The sequence below is a fragment of the Arvicanthis niloticus genome, chromosome 5, assembly GCF_011762505.2.
Source record: "Arvicanthis niloticus isolate mArvNil1 chromosome 5, mArvNil1.pat.X, whole genome shotgun sequence".
Taxonomy (NCBI): Eukaryota; Metazoa; Chordata; class Mammalia; order Rodentia; family Muridae; genus Arvicanthis; species Arvicanthis niloticus.
In genome coordinates this window covers 87809689-87826000 of record NC_047662.1, presented here as the reverse complement: position 1 = coordinate 87826000, position 16312 = coordinate 87809689, and the positions used below count along the sequence as shown (strand labels likewise).

Here is a 16312-nt window from a genome sequence, read left to right as displayed (position 1 = left end):
AAAACATGAACGTATATCCTAATGGCAGAGGCCTTCATGTGAGACCCACCCCCATCTTAACATTTCAAAATGACCCTGTGGTACGCAGGAAAAGAAAACCTTAGTAAAAAACTCTGGTAGAACAAATCAACGAAAGTCTTATATATACTTAAACTTGAGGATCTGTAGGGGGAAGAAGTCAGGCAGGGGTTGAGTCACAGACAATGGATCCAAAGTAAGTAAAATCTTATTTTTATGACAGTTGACAAGTGTGGGGGATAGAGGAGAATTCTGACTCACCTAAGTCAATCTAAAACTACATTTCCCTCCAGTTCAATGGAATGAAACATACTCACTGCTAAAGAGCATGAACGCTTCATTCACCGTCTCAGTAACACATTCCCACAGCACGCCACACTGATCCTGATATAGTAACTTCATTTAAAGAGACATTTCCCTACCCATGCAATTAGCACTAGAAATTAAAATAAAGCCTTGTATGCACAGACTGGACTGGATATAGTGGCTAATGTGATTTACACTGCAGCTGTGGGAGGTATTAGTAGGATTTCTGTAAGTGGCAGGTGGAGGTTAATTGCTTGGCCCAAGATCCTAAGTAAAGGACAAGTTCTCCTCTGAAGGAAGTGGCCACACCCCCTTCTCATTTCTATACAGCTGTTTCCACAGTTTTTACAACTGTCACCAAGCCCTCACACAAGTGCATCTTGACTCCTCAGGAATTTAAATCTGTATTTTTCCTTCTCAATGTTGAAAGGGGTACTTTTTTTTCTTATTGCAAATTTGGGCAACTCAGACTGGCACTAAGTAAAACAAAAATCAAAAAGCCAAAAACCAAACAAAAACCTACTTGTAAAAGTCTGAGATGATCTTATCATATATTTTCCCAAGGTTATTATTTTCTGTATATACATATAATATAATTATACATAAGTATATCTGTAAACATACACAATACACATATATACTGCCTTCTTATAATTTTTTTGTGTGTTTTAGTGTTTTGTCTGCATTGTGTTTTTGTATCATGAGAGTCTGTTGTCCTTAGAAACTAGAAGGGATCCTAGGATCCCCTGCAACTGGAGTTATAGACAGTTTTGAGCCTTAACGCGGGTGCTGGGTACTAAACTGGATGCTCTGCAAGAGTAGCAAGTGCTCTTAACCACTGAGCCATCTCTAGCTCCCATATTACCTTCTTACCATCCTAAGATAAGACTGCAGTCCGCAGTGTACTTTCTCTATTTCTCATGCCATCCTCAATAGAGATAAAGTATCTTAAAGTAATAGGTATTTGTGATAATCAATCTTGACTGTTAACTGGATTGAGAGACACTTAGATTGGATCAGTACACCTCTGAATATGTGCTGTACTTTGCAGGGAGATAGACCAACACTGAGTGTCGGTGGCCATCTTACAGGACCAGGATGGAACAGACGGTAAGAGGAGGCTGTCTATTCCAGGCTTCTCCTTTCTGCTTCCTGGCCGCTGCGAGGCAAGCAGCTCTGCTTCATATGCCCCACGTCTCGATGCTCTGTCTTACCACAGTCCAGAAACCATGGAGCCAGGTAACCATGGGCCATGACTTCTGAAACCATGAACTCAAACAAATCCTTGTCCCTTTCAATTGTTTCTCTTGGGCATTTGATATATCAACAAAAAGCCAACATAGCCAGGAGTGGTGATGCATGCCTTTAATCCCAACACTTGGGAGGAAGGGATCGTGAGTTCAAGGCCGGCCTGGTTTGTACAGTGAATTCCAGGACAGCCAGAGCTATAGAGAAAAATCTATCTTGAAAAACATACAAATAAACCAACAAAGCAAGAAAAAAAAAAAAAAAAAAAAAAAAAAAGAAAAAAAAAAAAAGCAAACACAAAATTCCTGGGGGTGGGGGGAGTAATATTTTCTTTAACTCTGTGTTCTACAAATCTCTAAGAAGACACGTGCTATGATGTATCATAAATGTCTTTAATTCTCACCAGCCAAATATTTCACAAGCTAATTTAAACTGAAAGATCTCAGCATCTCATAGCCAGCGCTCTGGGAAACAGCTGCAATCGTGAAGCCTGCTTCAGCCTCATTATTAAACAGTATCTGTTTCCCATACTGCAAGCTATTCTCCACACCGATGATTTTTAATGGCTCAGAAATTTAATTATTATAATTTACCTTCATTCTTGGTCTACTTTGCTATTAGTCCATTCTACAAATTTTCCCCTCTGATAAACATCCAAGAACAGAACCACACTTCCTGAGTATATCTGCAAGAACTGGCACATATAACCAAACTGCCCTGCAGGAATGAATACTGGTCCGGTCACCAAACTATAGCCAACATCTTCAATCAAGATTTCTTTGCACTTTGAATGGGGAGGCTGAACACCCACCCCCAGCAGTATTTCTGCATACTGTATTGTTTTATAAACTCACTTCTGTTAGGGCTGTTTTTTTTCATTAGACAAACTGCATAAAACTCATCAGAAAAGAGTTAACGTGGAGACTCAGGGTCACAATAATGGTACTGTATATCTTCTAAATCTACTGGATGTTTTGGATTTGCCAATTCTCCAAGAACTCAGCTACTGACCTACAACCTATAACCTAAATAGTTTCAGCACCTACCAATCTAAAAGTAACTGCTGAACCACCTCTAAAAACTGGTGGGCTTTTATAGACAGTGCGTACATTCTAGAAACGAACTCATGGTTTATTGGAGGCTCTGGTAGAATTCTGCCATAGATGTCACATTTATCTACATGCCATTTTGTTTCTAACAGATTAACTGCGTGGAAGTAAAACCCAATTAAGTGAATAGAAACCAGCACCTCTAGCCTATAGATAAAAAGATAGATATATTTTTCAGATAACAGAAAGGTAATTGCAATCAACTTTAGTTCAAGCAGACAAACATAGACCCAGAAAAAGATGTGGTCATGAGCTCTTACTTTTATCCCAGTAATAATGACCTGCTGATAGAATTATAAGGTACAAAGTAACCTTTTAAAAAAAAAATTTCCTGATGTAGCTGTGGTGGTTTCAGGAAGAACAACCCCCAAAGGCTCACATATTTGAATACATGGTCCCCATTTGGTAGAACTGTTTGGCAAGAATTAAGAGGTGCAGCTTTGTTGGAGGAAGTATGTCACTGGGCATTGGCTTTGAGGTTTCAAAAGACATTCCCAGTGTCTCTGAGTCTCGAGGTTGTGTCTCAGGATGTGAGCTTTCAGCTACTGGTCCAGAGCCTGCCTGCTGCCATGCTCCCTACCATGGTGGTCATGGACCTTAACCCTCTGAAACTGGGAACCCCAAATAAAGAAGACCTGGGATCCCTCCTGCTATACAGCTCTGCTCACTCTCTCCTCTTCCTCCCTCCTAAGCTCCTACTAGGAATCTATAATAAGCTTGTCTCTAAAATCAACACACGCACAGAAAACCTATTTATATAATTGAAAACTACAGAATTTTCAGAGGAGGAAAGTGAACAAATAACAATGAAGACTGGTTTGGCTTTTGCAGGGCCTGTCAGCACTCTTGAGTCTGCACGCCCTCTGCAAAGGCTCACTATGTCTAGGCTGGAAGCCATTCAATGGGGACGGGATTCCAACACTTAGTCTCGGCAGCAACAGGAGCTGGCCTTAAGCACCGACATTCCCACTTTTCTCAGGACCCTAGGGTGGGTGTGAAGAACATGCGATGAGACAGGTCAGAGTTATAGAGGAGAGAATTAGGTCTCCATGGTAGTGGCCACAATTAGAGACAAGGCTTTTAAAAGAACAATGGAGCAGAAAAACATACTTTGCTTTGGTTATTTCAAGGCACATCCCCTAAGTTCTGTCCTAGCATAGCAAGTGAGAGCCACCAGCAGCAGGAGCATTCTTAAAACCTCAGAAGAGGGGAGGGTGGATGACAAGGGACAGGAAAAGAAAGAGAGGAAGAGGAGGTGAGGAGACCCTGGCTAAGGAGAGAACAAAGTGCAACTAGCCTGTGTCAAACTGGAGACTTTAAAGATACCTGCTGTCTTTACCTGGTATGGTTTGTATATATGCTCAGCCCAGGGTGTGGCCTTGTTGGAGTAGGTGTGTCACTGTGAGTGTGGACTTTAAGACCCTCGTCCTAGCTGCCTGGATGTCAGCATTCTGCTAGCAGCCTTCAGATGAAGCTGTAGAAGAACTCTCAGCTTCTCCTGCACCATGCCTGCCTGGATGCTGCCATGTTCTCACTTTGATAATGGATTGAACCTCTGAACCTGCAAGCCAGCCCCAAATTAATTGTTGTCTTTATATAAGAGTTGCTTTGGTCATGGTGTCTGTAAAACCCTAACTAAGACATCCACCGTTCAACTGTGGAGCAAGTGGACTATGTCACCAGAGGAACTGGCTTGAACTGATGAGGTGGAGTATATTCAAATCCCAGAAATCTCAGACTTTGAGATGTAGAAATCTCATCTAGAGACCATCAGGAGTGAACTGACTTCCTGTTTCTGTGCCTGCCTCAGAGCAAGTAACCTAGAGAGACTCACAACCAGGTGGTTACGGGTAGTCAGTTACATAGCCCAGAACCTAGAGTTCTTCCCAATGCAAACAGCATCACCAGCAGCTTAGCCTCGGCTGATAGAATGTATTTACCCCCCAAATTCCATTCCACTTTCCAAGGTTCATAGATAGTCCCTGTCCACATGAAATAAATCGCACAAGTTATTTCACCAAGGATTGTCTGATGCTGACTGTTTTTTTAACACTTGGGGGAAGGCTCACTCCCACGAAGCACTCATCCCTGGACCTTGAACCTGCCTGCCTGGCCAGGTTCTTGTCACTCACAGAAGGTCACATCAGAGTATGGACCCGACATTACTTCTGCAGCCACAGCCACGTGGGACCCTCCATGAATGCAGGGATCATGCTTCATTAATCACAGAAAGGTGAATGAAGGTCAGCACTGTGGCTGTCACACAGTAGGTGCTCAATAAAAACAGCCGTGTTGGGAGCTGCTATTTTACAGAGGGTTAGAAGCTAGTGCCAAGCTTGGGGTCATGGGCTACAATCCTTATTGCTTGGAAGGCTAAGGCAGAAAGATCATCACAAGTTCAAGGACTGGGTTATACAGTGAACTCAAGGACAGACTAGAAAACAAATGAGATCCTTTCTCAAAGAACAAATAAGTAGGGGCTGGAGAGATGGCTTAGTGGTTAAGAGTACTTGTTCCAGAGAGAGGACTTGGGTTCGGTTCTTAGCTGACAATCATCTGTAACTGCACTTCCTGGGAATCTGACCCACACCCCCTCTTCTGACCTCCACAGGCAACAGGCATGTATGTGGTGTAAAGACCCCATACAGGCAAAACACTCAAGAACATAAATCTAAAAGAAAGAATAGATGAATAAGCAAATAAATAGACAAACATATATAAACGAATGGCTGGGGATGTAGCTCGGTGGCAGAGCACTTGCCTAGTAGTCATAATCCCTTAGGTTTAATCCTAAGGCACTGCACAAAAAAGAAAAAAAAAAAAAACCCGAAAAACCAAAACCAAAGGTGTAAGCCACACTACCAAAGCACAAGCCAAGCTTTTTTAGACACAGTGCCAATATAATTAAGCTAAGGAGAACCTATTCTCAGAATGGTGCCAAGACATGGTTTCTTTCTGGTACTATCTCAAGGTTTTCCAGGCACTATCTACCTGCTGGGAGCCTTAGCAGTTTCCTCTTCATGAGCAGCTCACCCATACTGTGAACATCTCTTTTCCTCTGTACCTGACCCAGCAGAGGTCAAGATACTGTCCAGGGCATCTGGGGCTTCTGCTGACCCGCTGTTCCATGCAGGCATGCTGCAACGGGACAGGTGTCAGTGACTCCGGGATCCTTTTTTTTTTTTTTTTTTTCCCCAGTTTTTCAAGACAGGGTTTCTCTGTGTCCTGGAACTCACTCTGTAGACAAGGGTGTCTCTGCCTCCCAAGTGCTGGAATTAAAGGCGTACACCACCACTGCCCAGCAGACTCTGGGATCCTTAATTGTCCCAGTTGCATGTGTCTGGCATCCTAACGAGGATTTGCCGAGTCTATTTCACAGACACACACACAAGACGGGTCAGCATGTTCTGTGGAGGCGTGGAATGTACACACTGTATGGGGACATTCAAGGGCCTCTCTCTTTCTTGGATGTTTTGGTTTTTGTTTGTTTGCTTGTTCTTTGTTTTGGGGGGTGGGGCATGGCTCTCTCCACTTAGCCCTGGCTGGCCTGGAACTCATGCAGATCCACCTACCTCCTGAGTGCTGAGATTAAATGTGTGCCACAATGTCATTCACCTTTTCTTTCTTAATGAACAAAAGGAAAACTAAACCAAAGCAAACCCTGGGACAGTGAGAGAGCTCAGCGAGTAAAGGGGCTTGCCACAGAATCTGGTGACCCAAGTTCAACTCCCCTAAACACACACAAGATGGAAGTGGAAGATTCCACAAAATTGTCCTCTGGCCACCACAGGTACACTGTGGTAATGTGTGATGTGATGTGATGTGATGTGATGTAATATAATATATGTGTGTGTGATACAATATAATGTATGTGATTATATGTGTGTAATGTATGTGCAAACAATAGTGCATTTTAAAAGAAAAAATACATTTAATCAATCTTTCTCTCTCTTTCTTTCTTTCTTTCTTTCTTTCTTTCTTTCTTTCTCTCTTTCTTTCTTTCTTTCTTTTTTTGGCAGGGTCTTTCCTATAGCCCAATGTTGGCATTAAACTCACAGCAATCCTCCTGCCTCAGCCTCCTGAAGCTTGAGTACAGGCATGAGGTATGTAACTTAGACTGACCTAGAATTCTCCATTCTCCTGTTTTAGCCTCCTGATTATAGGTGTGAACCACCACATCTGACAGAAACTAATTTTTTTTTAATGCATTCTTTCCAGGGATCAGATCTAAATCTTGAAAGTACAACTGTCCTTACTAACTGCAACATGGACTGATCTCTGGTGAAGTGTTGCTCAGCTCCTCTACTCTTCCAAATACAAATTCTGTAATCATCGCAGGAGCCAGTGAGTCACTTGTTTTGACCCTAATGGGCCGTTCCTTGAGTGGCAATGTAAGCATCAATTAAGAAACAGTGGTCAGACAGAGAGGACTAGGTAGGTTTTGGTACAAATGGATGATGCGAGGTGATACACAAAGTTAGGTGAGGTGGAAAAGACCCTCAGTGGCCTCTTGTGGATACTGCTCTCTCTCCACCCACCCAGCTATCCATCCATCCATCCACTCACTCACTCATCTAATGATCCATCCACCCACCTGGCCATTCATCCAGCCATCTAATGATCCATCTACCCACTCATGTATCCCTCCATCTGTCAATCCATCTGCCCACCCATTCACTTGTCCATTGGTCCAGGGAAGAGGTTATATTCCCTTGCAAAGCTCATTTTCTATCAACTGAACTCCACGAGCCTCCAAGGAGGCAGCAACGAACAATAGGCAAGAAAGAAGCAGGGTGGGAAAGAGCTGAACTATGTCCAGTAAGTGTGAGCTGCTGACAATGACTGGATTGTTATTTGAGTCAAGGTCTTGCTCAGGGTAGTCGCAAAACCTCAAAAAGCCTGGGTTTAAGTGATGATCCACTTGTCTCAGCGTCCAGAGGAACTTAGACTATAGGTGTCCAATACCCATTCACCCAGGTATAGGTTAGGGTTTTGCTTGTTTTGAAATTCATTTTATTTTTAGTTATGTTTGTGTGTGTGTGTGTATGTGCGTGATTTGCACACATGAATGTAGGTGCATGAAGAGGCTAGAAGAGAAAGAGTCAGATCCCTTAGAACTAGAGTTACAGGATGTTCTGAGCCACCCAACATGGGTACAGAGAACTGCACTTGGGTCTTCCGGAAGCCCAGTATGTGCTCCTAACAGCAGAGCCATCTCTCTAGCCCCAGGCTTTCATTTTCAACATGTTCTAATTCTAGGTCTATCCCTGACGAGGTGTGGGCACTGGACGAGTTCCTTTACATCTCTGAGGCTCCTTTACTCCATTTCTGAGAGTGCTCTGGTTGTGGCTCAGTGGCAGCGTGCATGCTGAGTGTGGCAGGGGTCTTGGATTCAGTCTTTGGCACGGAAAGAGTATACAGATCGATTCTAATAACCCCCGCCACATCTATTTCACAGAGAATGTGAGAGTTGGTGTAAGATGTAAAACATGCAGTAGATTGCAAGTGCTTTAGAAATGCTAATTGTTACTCTGTTATACAGGGGACCAAACGCCTTCTGTTTCCTGAGAGACACAGAAAAGGATGACGAAATTCCCTTAATGAAAAAAAAAATGTTTAGAATAAGCCTTACAAGAGTGAGGATTGGGGGATCTGCCTCCAGACCACAACCCCAAAGCTGGCGCTGTGTCATGGGGGAGGCAGTGTGGGTACCTGCTGGGGACCGGAACCTTTCTCCTGCACTTGCCCACAGAACAGGGTCCTGGAGGATGGGAGGACCCAGACAGCCAAGACTCTGGAATTGACAACCTAGGGCTCTGAGTTTAGTGCCAAGTGACCATACCATATGCAGGCTCTGCATGCTGTTGAAGTCTCTCTTTGTTTATAAATAATAACTGCTATTAATTTTCATAGTGTTCTTATCGCAGACCAGATAAAGTATTAAGCATCTATCTCATCTAATCCAGGATACACCCAATTTATAGACAGGGAGGCAAGAGCCATAGAGTTTAAGGGATGGTGTTAAGTGGGGAGAGCCAGAATTTAAAGTCTGTCTGGCTCCATGTGGCTAGACAGCCTCCTAGATAGCGGTGACGTGTATGCATCTAATAACAACTTCACAGGTCACAGACATCCATCTCAGTTTCTTCGGCCTGTGTACGCGGTGGTTAAAAGAACAAGCTTGAGGTACTGGTACCTTGACAGGGCTCCAGTCAGGTTCTATGACTTCTGTGAACCCTTGGAACACACACCGCATCTCACATCCTCCTTCCTTCTGTGTGTTACAGGATAAAACCACACCTAACCGGGAGTTATGAGAATTCTAGAAGCCGATGCCCTTACACAACAAGGGCTCACTGAAGCTGCCTTTCCTGAGAGTTTTCTGTTTGGTCCGGTGTCCAGTGGGTCCCTCTGCTTGAGGAGTACTGGAAGACAGCCCCCTCCCCCAGGGATGGTTGTTTCACACGATGCTCTGGGGAGCCCAGGACTCCTTGAGGAGCAGTGATGGACAGAGGCAGAGCTCTGGGATTACAGCAGCTCCATCACAGAGTAGTCAGGATAGTAGAACTCACCAAAACATCACGTAAAAGAGGAGCTTCCTAGAGCATGAAACCATGTACCAGACTAGAGTGTAAATCCCAAGGGTACACATTCTACAGGCATCACCAACTACAGTCTCTGATGGAGGGCTGGGACAGGCAGCCATGATACAGTAGCCGTGATACAGTGGGTCTGATACCACTTCTACCTTCCTCTCTGGGATCAACTGATGCATCAAAACCAAGCAAGGGCTAGATAGGCAGCTCACTGGATAGACCCGCTTGATGTGAAAGTTTGGCAATCTCCAAAACCACACGAAAGAAAGGAAATGACTTCACAAGGCTGTCCTCTGACTTCAACGTCAACAAATTAGTGCCCCCAACACACACAAACCCTTAGGTGACCTTGTTAAAAGAACCAATGTCTAGCATTTGTGGGCTAGGTTCACGGTTCCCCGGGTGATTTCCATACACATGGCTACAGGCTCACTGTTTAAGAAATACTTTTAAAAGACTTTCAGAAGCCAATGAAATCACTGCAAGAAGAACCTTACAGAGGCCCCCATATGGAAAAAGCCCACCAAGGTTGAAATCACTGCACAGAGATGGCTTTAGGGAAAGAACACAGTTCAAGTGTTCCCAAGGAGAGCTCACAGTGCCTCCTTGTGGATTCTCAGCCCAACTGGAATTACCAGTTGCCAGGGAACATATACTATTATAAAAATCTTACCCTATCTTGCTTGGTCTTACGATACAGCCCCCTAAATATGCCAAAATTAGACAGCAAGCTCCTTGTGGCTAGGAACCTCCTTCTCCATCCCTCGTCATGTTCCCAAAGCACCTCTGATATATACTGTCTTGAGTCAACAAATAATCCACCAATGCCTCTCCCAGTTCGCAGCGTCCCCAGCACCAAAAGGAGAAACCTTGTACTGTCTGAGCCCGGATCTGAATCCTCATTTGAATTATTCTGGGGTGTTGGAGTCACCATTTCTTATCCAAAATATCATTGCCACTCGATGCAAGCCTTTACGTTATCTGTCCAGATAACCAGTTAATAGAAAAATTGAGAATCTTCTGTTGGTGGCAAATGGAAGGGGAGAGAGAGGACAACCACCTTTGCTTTCTCTCTCATGGAGTCCTTTCCACGGCTGTTCAACTCCCACTGTTCTGGCAGCCTTTACAAGCTGGCCCCTAGGCTAGTGTAAGACAAGCCTTTTGCTTAAGGCTTTCTGCTTTGCATTGCTTTTTGTCTGCCAGCTGTACAGGCTTTCTTCCTGAGTCACTCTGCAGTCAAATACATTTGACAAACTGCCCGCCTTCCCTTTCCAGGGTTTTTCTAGTAAACAGTATGTTTGTTGACCTGTTTCTCAAACCAGAGCTCTCATTCTTACATTGTGAGCCTGGACCATGCATGACATTGTTAAAACTCTGATCTAGTTTCTTTTACTTCATTCTTTGTATTCTTTCTTCTACTCTCCCTGCCTCAAGTCCCTTTCTGAGACAGGCTCTTACTATGTGGTCTAGGCTAGGATCAAACTTCTGACCCCACCACCTAGCCTCCAGCATACGAGGCGTCATACATTCTTTTATCAGTTCACTGCATGAACAGTTGCTTTCTTCTACCTTCAAACATGGAAGATGAACACATTCAATTTTCATTTGGTTAGTGGTGGATAAAACTGACTTAAAAGCAGGGCCACTTCTGCTTTTGGGGTGGTGTGAAAGGCCTCTTGGGGTGCTGCTGCATTATCTTACATACCACAGATCCATCTTTCCTGAGAAAACAGGACAGACTTTAAATTTCTGTGATCTGGTGGCCTTGGAGGGCCAGATACTGTGCCCTTGTAAGATGATATGAATTTTCTAAATTCCCAAGTATACTTAGGGACATGCCCCCCATTCTGTGGATGGTACCATTTTCTTTCCTGTGGAATTCTGAGCTCCTGCTGGCAGCTCCACAGGATCAGAACCTCCCATCCTCAGCAGCCCCTGCTTACAGACCATTGCTAGGAGAAAGTGGGAGATGTCCTGGTCCTTCACCTGATGCTTCATTGCTCTGAGCCTTCGAGGTGGTCCCATCAGACCATACTGTGGTCCTCACTGAGACTCTGCTGCCTGAAGCGTGTGAGGCAGAGTGACCAAGGAGACAGGCCCACGTTCTAGCTTTGCTGCCTTTTCCTTAGTTCACAGTGTCACATGGTGAGTGACGGTAACTGGTTGGAGACTCCAGCCCTGGGATCCCCTTACCTCAAACTGGATCAACACTGTACCGCTCTCCAGACCTTTCTTTAGCAGCTCCATGGATCCCTCCAGGCTGTCCCCACCCTCAGGACATGCAGGAAACATGGCTTCTGGGAAAAGCTGACTCAGCTCATCTTCCGGTCTGATCTCTGCCAGCGAGCGCACAGCTGTAACAGACAGAACAGACAAGATACTGGGTCGTGGTCCACTTGGCTCATTAATGGTCATTATTTGTACCCAATTGTCACTTGTAGGCGAGTGATGGTGGTAGGCTATGGGACAAAGGTGAGACGTGGGAATGGACGTTGTTAAGGGAGGGGCTCATGGCTGGGGATACAGCTTAGTGGTAGAGAGACTGCTTAGCATGTATGAAGTTTGAAGTTTGGTTCCCAGCACCTCAAAGAAAGACAACATATAGGGACTATTTGCTCTCTGGTTCCCACCTGGCATCTTTAACATAGGCAGTCTTCTGGCAACGCGGGAGACCCAGGCTCTCCCACTATTCCCTGCAGTCTACTTTCTTTTTACAAAATAAATAAATAAATAAATAAATAAATAAAGTTTCTATTTATCATTCTGTGTGCCTGTGCGTGTGTGGATGTCAGGGATAACGGGAGTTGGTTCTCTCTACCATGTGAGTCCGGAGATCGAACTTGGAACATCAGACTTGGTGGCGGGAGTCTTTCCCTGTGGAGCTATGGTATAGCGTGCCCCACTGTGTTGTCCCATCTCAAGAGCTTAGCTTTTTACTCTGAGATCAATTCTACTAAGTGGTTGGCACTAGTGCTAACATCTCTGTACACCAGCCACCGCCCCCCTCTTCAAGTTCAATTTCTCCCTTCATGTCAAACTCTATAGGAAGAAATAGAGGTGCAAGGTCCCATCTTGTGTGTGTGTGCACACACGCGGCGCACGCGCGCGCATCATCCCTCAATCGCCACCTTATATACTGAGGCAGTTTGTCACTTGGACCTAGAATTCAGTGAACTGGCTAGTCAAGCTAGCTGCTTGTTCTGGGGGCCCTGTCTCTGCCTCCCATGTGCTGGGATAATGCACCCTGTTTTTTGCTTTTTTTTTACATAGGTGCTAGAGACCTGAATTCCTGTTCTCACCCTGACTGCTGCTGCACCTCTCCAGGCCTACCCTTCTTCTGCCTCACACAACACTTCACCTCAGATGCCATTCTCAATTCTTACTTCCTCTTCCTAAATCTGAAACTTCAGGATCATTTCTGAATTTTCCTTATAACTCAGAAAGGGAAATTACTCCCTCACTGAACTTTCAATGGCTCCTTACACCCAAGAAAGAAAGTAACTAAACAACTTTGAATTTCCCCGTATAGTTGCACTGAATCCTCAGAACTCTGAGTCAACTGTAGAGCCTTCCATTTCGAAGAGCTTGTCCAAAAGTCACCCAGAAAGTCTGGGTAGGTCGTGGGAATGCAGTTTATATCTTAACTTTAAAGTCCACATTCACTTAGCCAGAACAAGTCAATTTTTCATGTGCTATGTGGTTTCTGTCATATTTGCAACCGTTTGTGTTAAATTAGTTGACTTATTTTTCTTTAAATCAATTTGTATTTCTCACTTATATATTTATGCTAGAAATAATATTAAATATTACAGTTGCCTGAAAACAGGTGGCCTCTAACAGTTCATGCTGGGTTTTCCTTACCTTGCAGCAGGTACCAGTCCCTCATGGCCAACAGAGGTGGCTTTTCCTGTGGGCCTGGACATCTAGCATGTCACAGATGGTGGATTGGCACTTTGGCCCCTTGTCAATGTGTGGCTATAACGACCATATGGCAGTAAGGCAACTGCTTCTCCATCCTGTGGCTTTGTTCCCTGATTTTTGAGCATGGGGATAAGGATCCTTATAACCGTGAAGGTTAAAGAGGATGCCACCATAAAGTGGTCAGCATAACACACACTTTCCTTGGTGTATCCCATTACTGCTGAACTCCCATTGAGCCTCTGAGTGGCTGGGATTTGTAGAATGGAGTGTCAGGATAGGGATAATGGGAGCTGGAGGGCTGCCCTAAGGCCTCCCAGAAGAGGTGGGATGAGCATGGCTCTGGCTGGCTCAGGAAAGAAGTCCTAGTTGGAACAGAGAGCAGGGCATTCGGCTGTGCCTACACCAAAACCAGACCTCCATTCATGTTAGTATTTAAAGCTATATAAGGGCCAGCAAGATGGCCCAGTGGGTACGCATGCTCACTGCCAAGCCTGACAACTGGAGTTTGATTCCAAGGACTTTTGACCTCTCGGTGCATGTATACACAGTAATGGTGCACAAATACATACAAAAATAAAATGGATAGATTAATGTAAGTACAAAAAAAAGTGTGGGGAGCCGAGGAAGCCTCGAGTAAATTTACAGAGAGCAGATGAAGTCCTGAGTGATGCTATTAGTGTCACGGGCACAGCCAGGTCAAGCCAATTCCTTAGACCCATGCAAAACCAGATTAGCAAGACCTCTCTGTAGTCCAAGTATTAGTATTCATGAACTGGCCAGTGTGTGCAAAAACTAGTAACTATAGCTTCTTCCTCTAAGACATTTACAGACCGAGACTGCTTGCTTACAGACACTGTCTATGGAGACTAGCTAACTCCACCCTCCGTGCTGCACACAGTAAACACACTGAACTTTTAGGCTGTGGAAGTAGGTGGTGCCATCTACTTCCACAGAATGGAATGGACATAGCTCAAATACCTAGCTGTCCTGTGTGTTCATCTTTCCTTCATTCTCTTGCTGTCTCTAGTGAAGGGTATTTGGCTCAGTATATTAAAACAGTAACAGTAATAGTAACAATATTTAATAGTCCTTTCTTCAAAAATCTACAGTCCATCCCCTTATCCCCAGTGCTCTGAGGATGTCATTGAATCTGCATAAGATTACCTATGTTCGTGTTATATCTGAGGGACACTGATTAACTTGGAGGTGCCTCTCAGTGTAGGAGGTGGAGTCAGATCCTAGCTGCCCCCTGACCAAGTCAAACGAATGAAATAAGATAGGACTAGGCAAGCTAACAGTGGAATGTGAGCTACTGGGACAGGGGCTGGTTGAATTCTGGGGCTCTAGGCCTATGTAGAGAGATACTAGGGTTGCCTCTCTCCAAAAGGCCAGTAGTCAAGACTCCTGCAGACAGATATATATATATTGGCAGTGACAAGCCAGACATCCTAATTGTTAAAAAACAAAAACACCAACAAAACTCTTCCTTTTCAAAGGCCAACTACTATGTAAAAAAACACAGCAAGCTTCCCAGTATGGAATTTCACAGTTGTAACTGGAGCATCCAAGAAGCTGAAGCAGAAGAACTGCTGCAAGACAGAGTACAGCCTGGGCTACAGCGTGGGAGATGTTCCAACAAAGCAACTGGGTAGACAAGCCGCTGCTACTCAGATGGTGACCCTGTGGCTCCGCCCCCAGGAGCCTGTTACCTTTCCTCCTGATCACCAGGGCCAGTTCTCTCGAGTGGGACTCCCGGCTTGCTTTGATGAACATCACCACCTGGTCGTGAGTGTGCTCCGAGATGTCCCGGCCATTGATCAACACGATCTGATCCCCTTCATTCAGCTTAGGCATGCAGGTATCTGCCTGGTGGAGGGAAGCGATGTTGTTACCATAGCACCAGCCCCAAGGGGAAGGAGAAAGCCGCCTCCCTCTGATCCCAGACACCTGAGACTGCGATCAAATTTACCTCCTCTCCCCTGGGTACTGCTGTCATAGTTTGTGTAGCCGCTGCTAAGTGGACCTAGTAGCTGGTGGTGGGGTTCTTAATGTGGCATAGAACGTAAACTACGAGACACTTCAGAACAGGCAAGCCGAGTTTGCTGGAGCCCTTTTCGACGGGAGCCTGGCCAGCTTGCTGATTAGAATGACTCTCTCTCGATGCCTCCAACCTTCTATTTGCTGGATATACTATTTGAAAATGCTTAGCCAGTTATGAATGCACATTTACTCATCTTATAAGGGAGAAATACATCACTGTCAGCCCAGCCCAATACCAGGGGCAGAAACCACCGCACAGCAAGAAGTTGAACACAACGTTGTAGGCAAGCAAGCCTCCCTAACCCCTAGAAACTACAAACAAAAAGCTACAAGGAAATAGCTTTAAAAAAAAAAGTGTGTGTGTGTGTGTTCACATGCACAGACATGGACAGGTGTCTTCCATGATTGTCTTCTACTCTATTTACCAAGGCAGGGTTTCTCCATCATCCTGGAGCTTGTCAATTCATCTAGTCTAGCTATCCATCTTGTGCTGGGGCTCTCCTGACTCCCATAGAGTAAGATTACAGGCTGCCACCACACCTGGCCCCCCACTTTAATGTGGGTACTAGGGATCCAAACTCCAGTCCTCATGCTTGGGCAGTATGAATGTTTTCCACTGAGCCATCTTCCCAGGCCCCAGGGGTTGACTGAGGAGTCCGACCTCTGCCCAAGTCATCCCCTCTGAGAAGGCACAGTTACACTCACACTTACATGTTTTATTGAAAGCAAATTGTCACACAGAAACCAGGGAAGATGGCGGGGACACTCACTGATCTGTTCCATACAGGCTTGGCAATGCATCATACTATATCTTTTTATTTTTATTTTTTTTTATTTTTATTGGATATTTTATTTACATTTCAGATGCCATCCCCTTTCCCCAATTCCTCTCCCTAGAAAACCCCTATCCCATGTCCCCTTTTCCTTTTTGCTTTTATATATATATATATATATATATTTTTTTTTTTTTTTAAAATGTTAATAGTCAACGAAATGATGGACTGGGTATTAGGACTATCTTGTACCTCACTGGTACAAATTGGTATAATTATGCTCTAATTGTATTTTTGAGAG

General features: G+C 44.6%; 1 protein-coding gene across 7 annotated transcripts in view; it reads right to left on the bottom strand.

The window, feature by feature from the left end:
- The window catches only part of Ptpn3 (protein tyrosine phosphatase non-receptor type 3), a 152178-nt gene that overhangs the window by 16605 nt on the left and 119261 nt on the right, over nt 1-16312 (bottom strand). For all 7 annotated transcript variants that reach the window (XM_076934925.1, XM_076934926.1, XM_076934924.1 and 4 more), the window contains 2 exons: nt 14908-15064; nt 11471-11631 (listed from right to left, as the gene is read on the bottom strand). In XM_076934925.1, coding sequence (XP_076791040.1) covers nt 11471-11631; nt 14908-15064 — 318 coding nt within the window. The remainder of the gene's footprint in view (nt 1-11470; nt 11632-14907; nt 15065-16312) is intronic.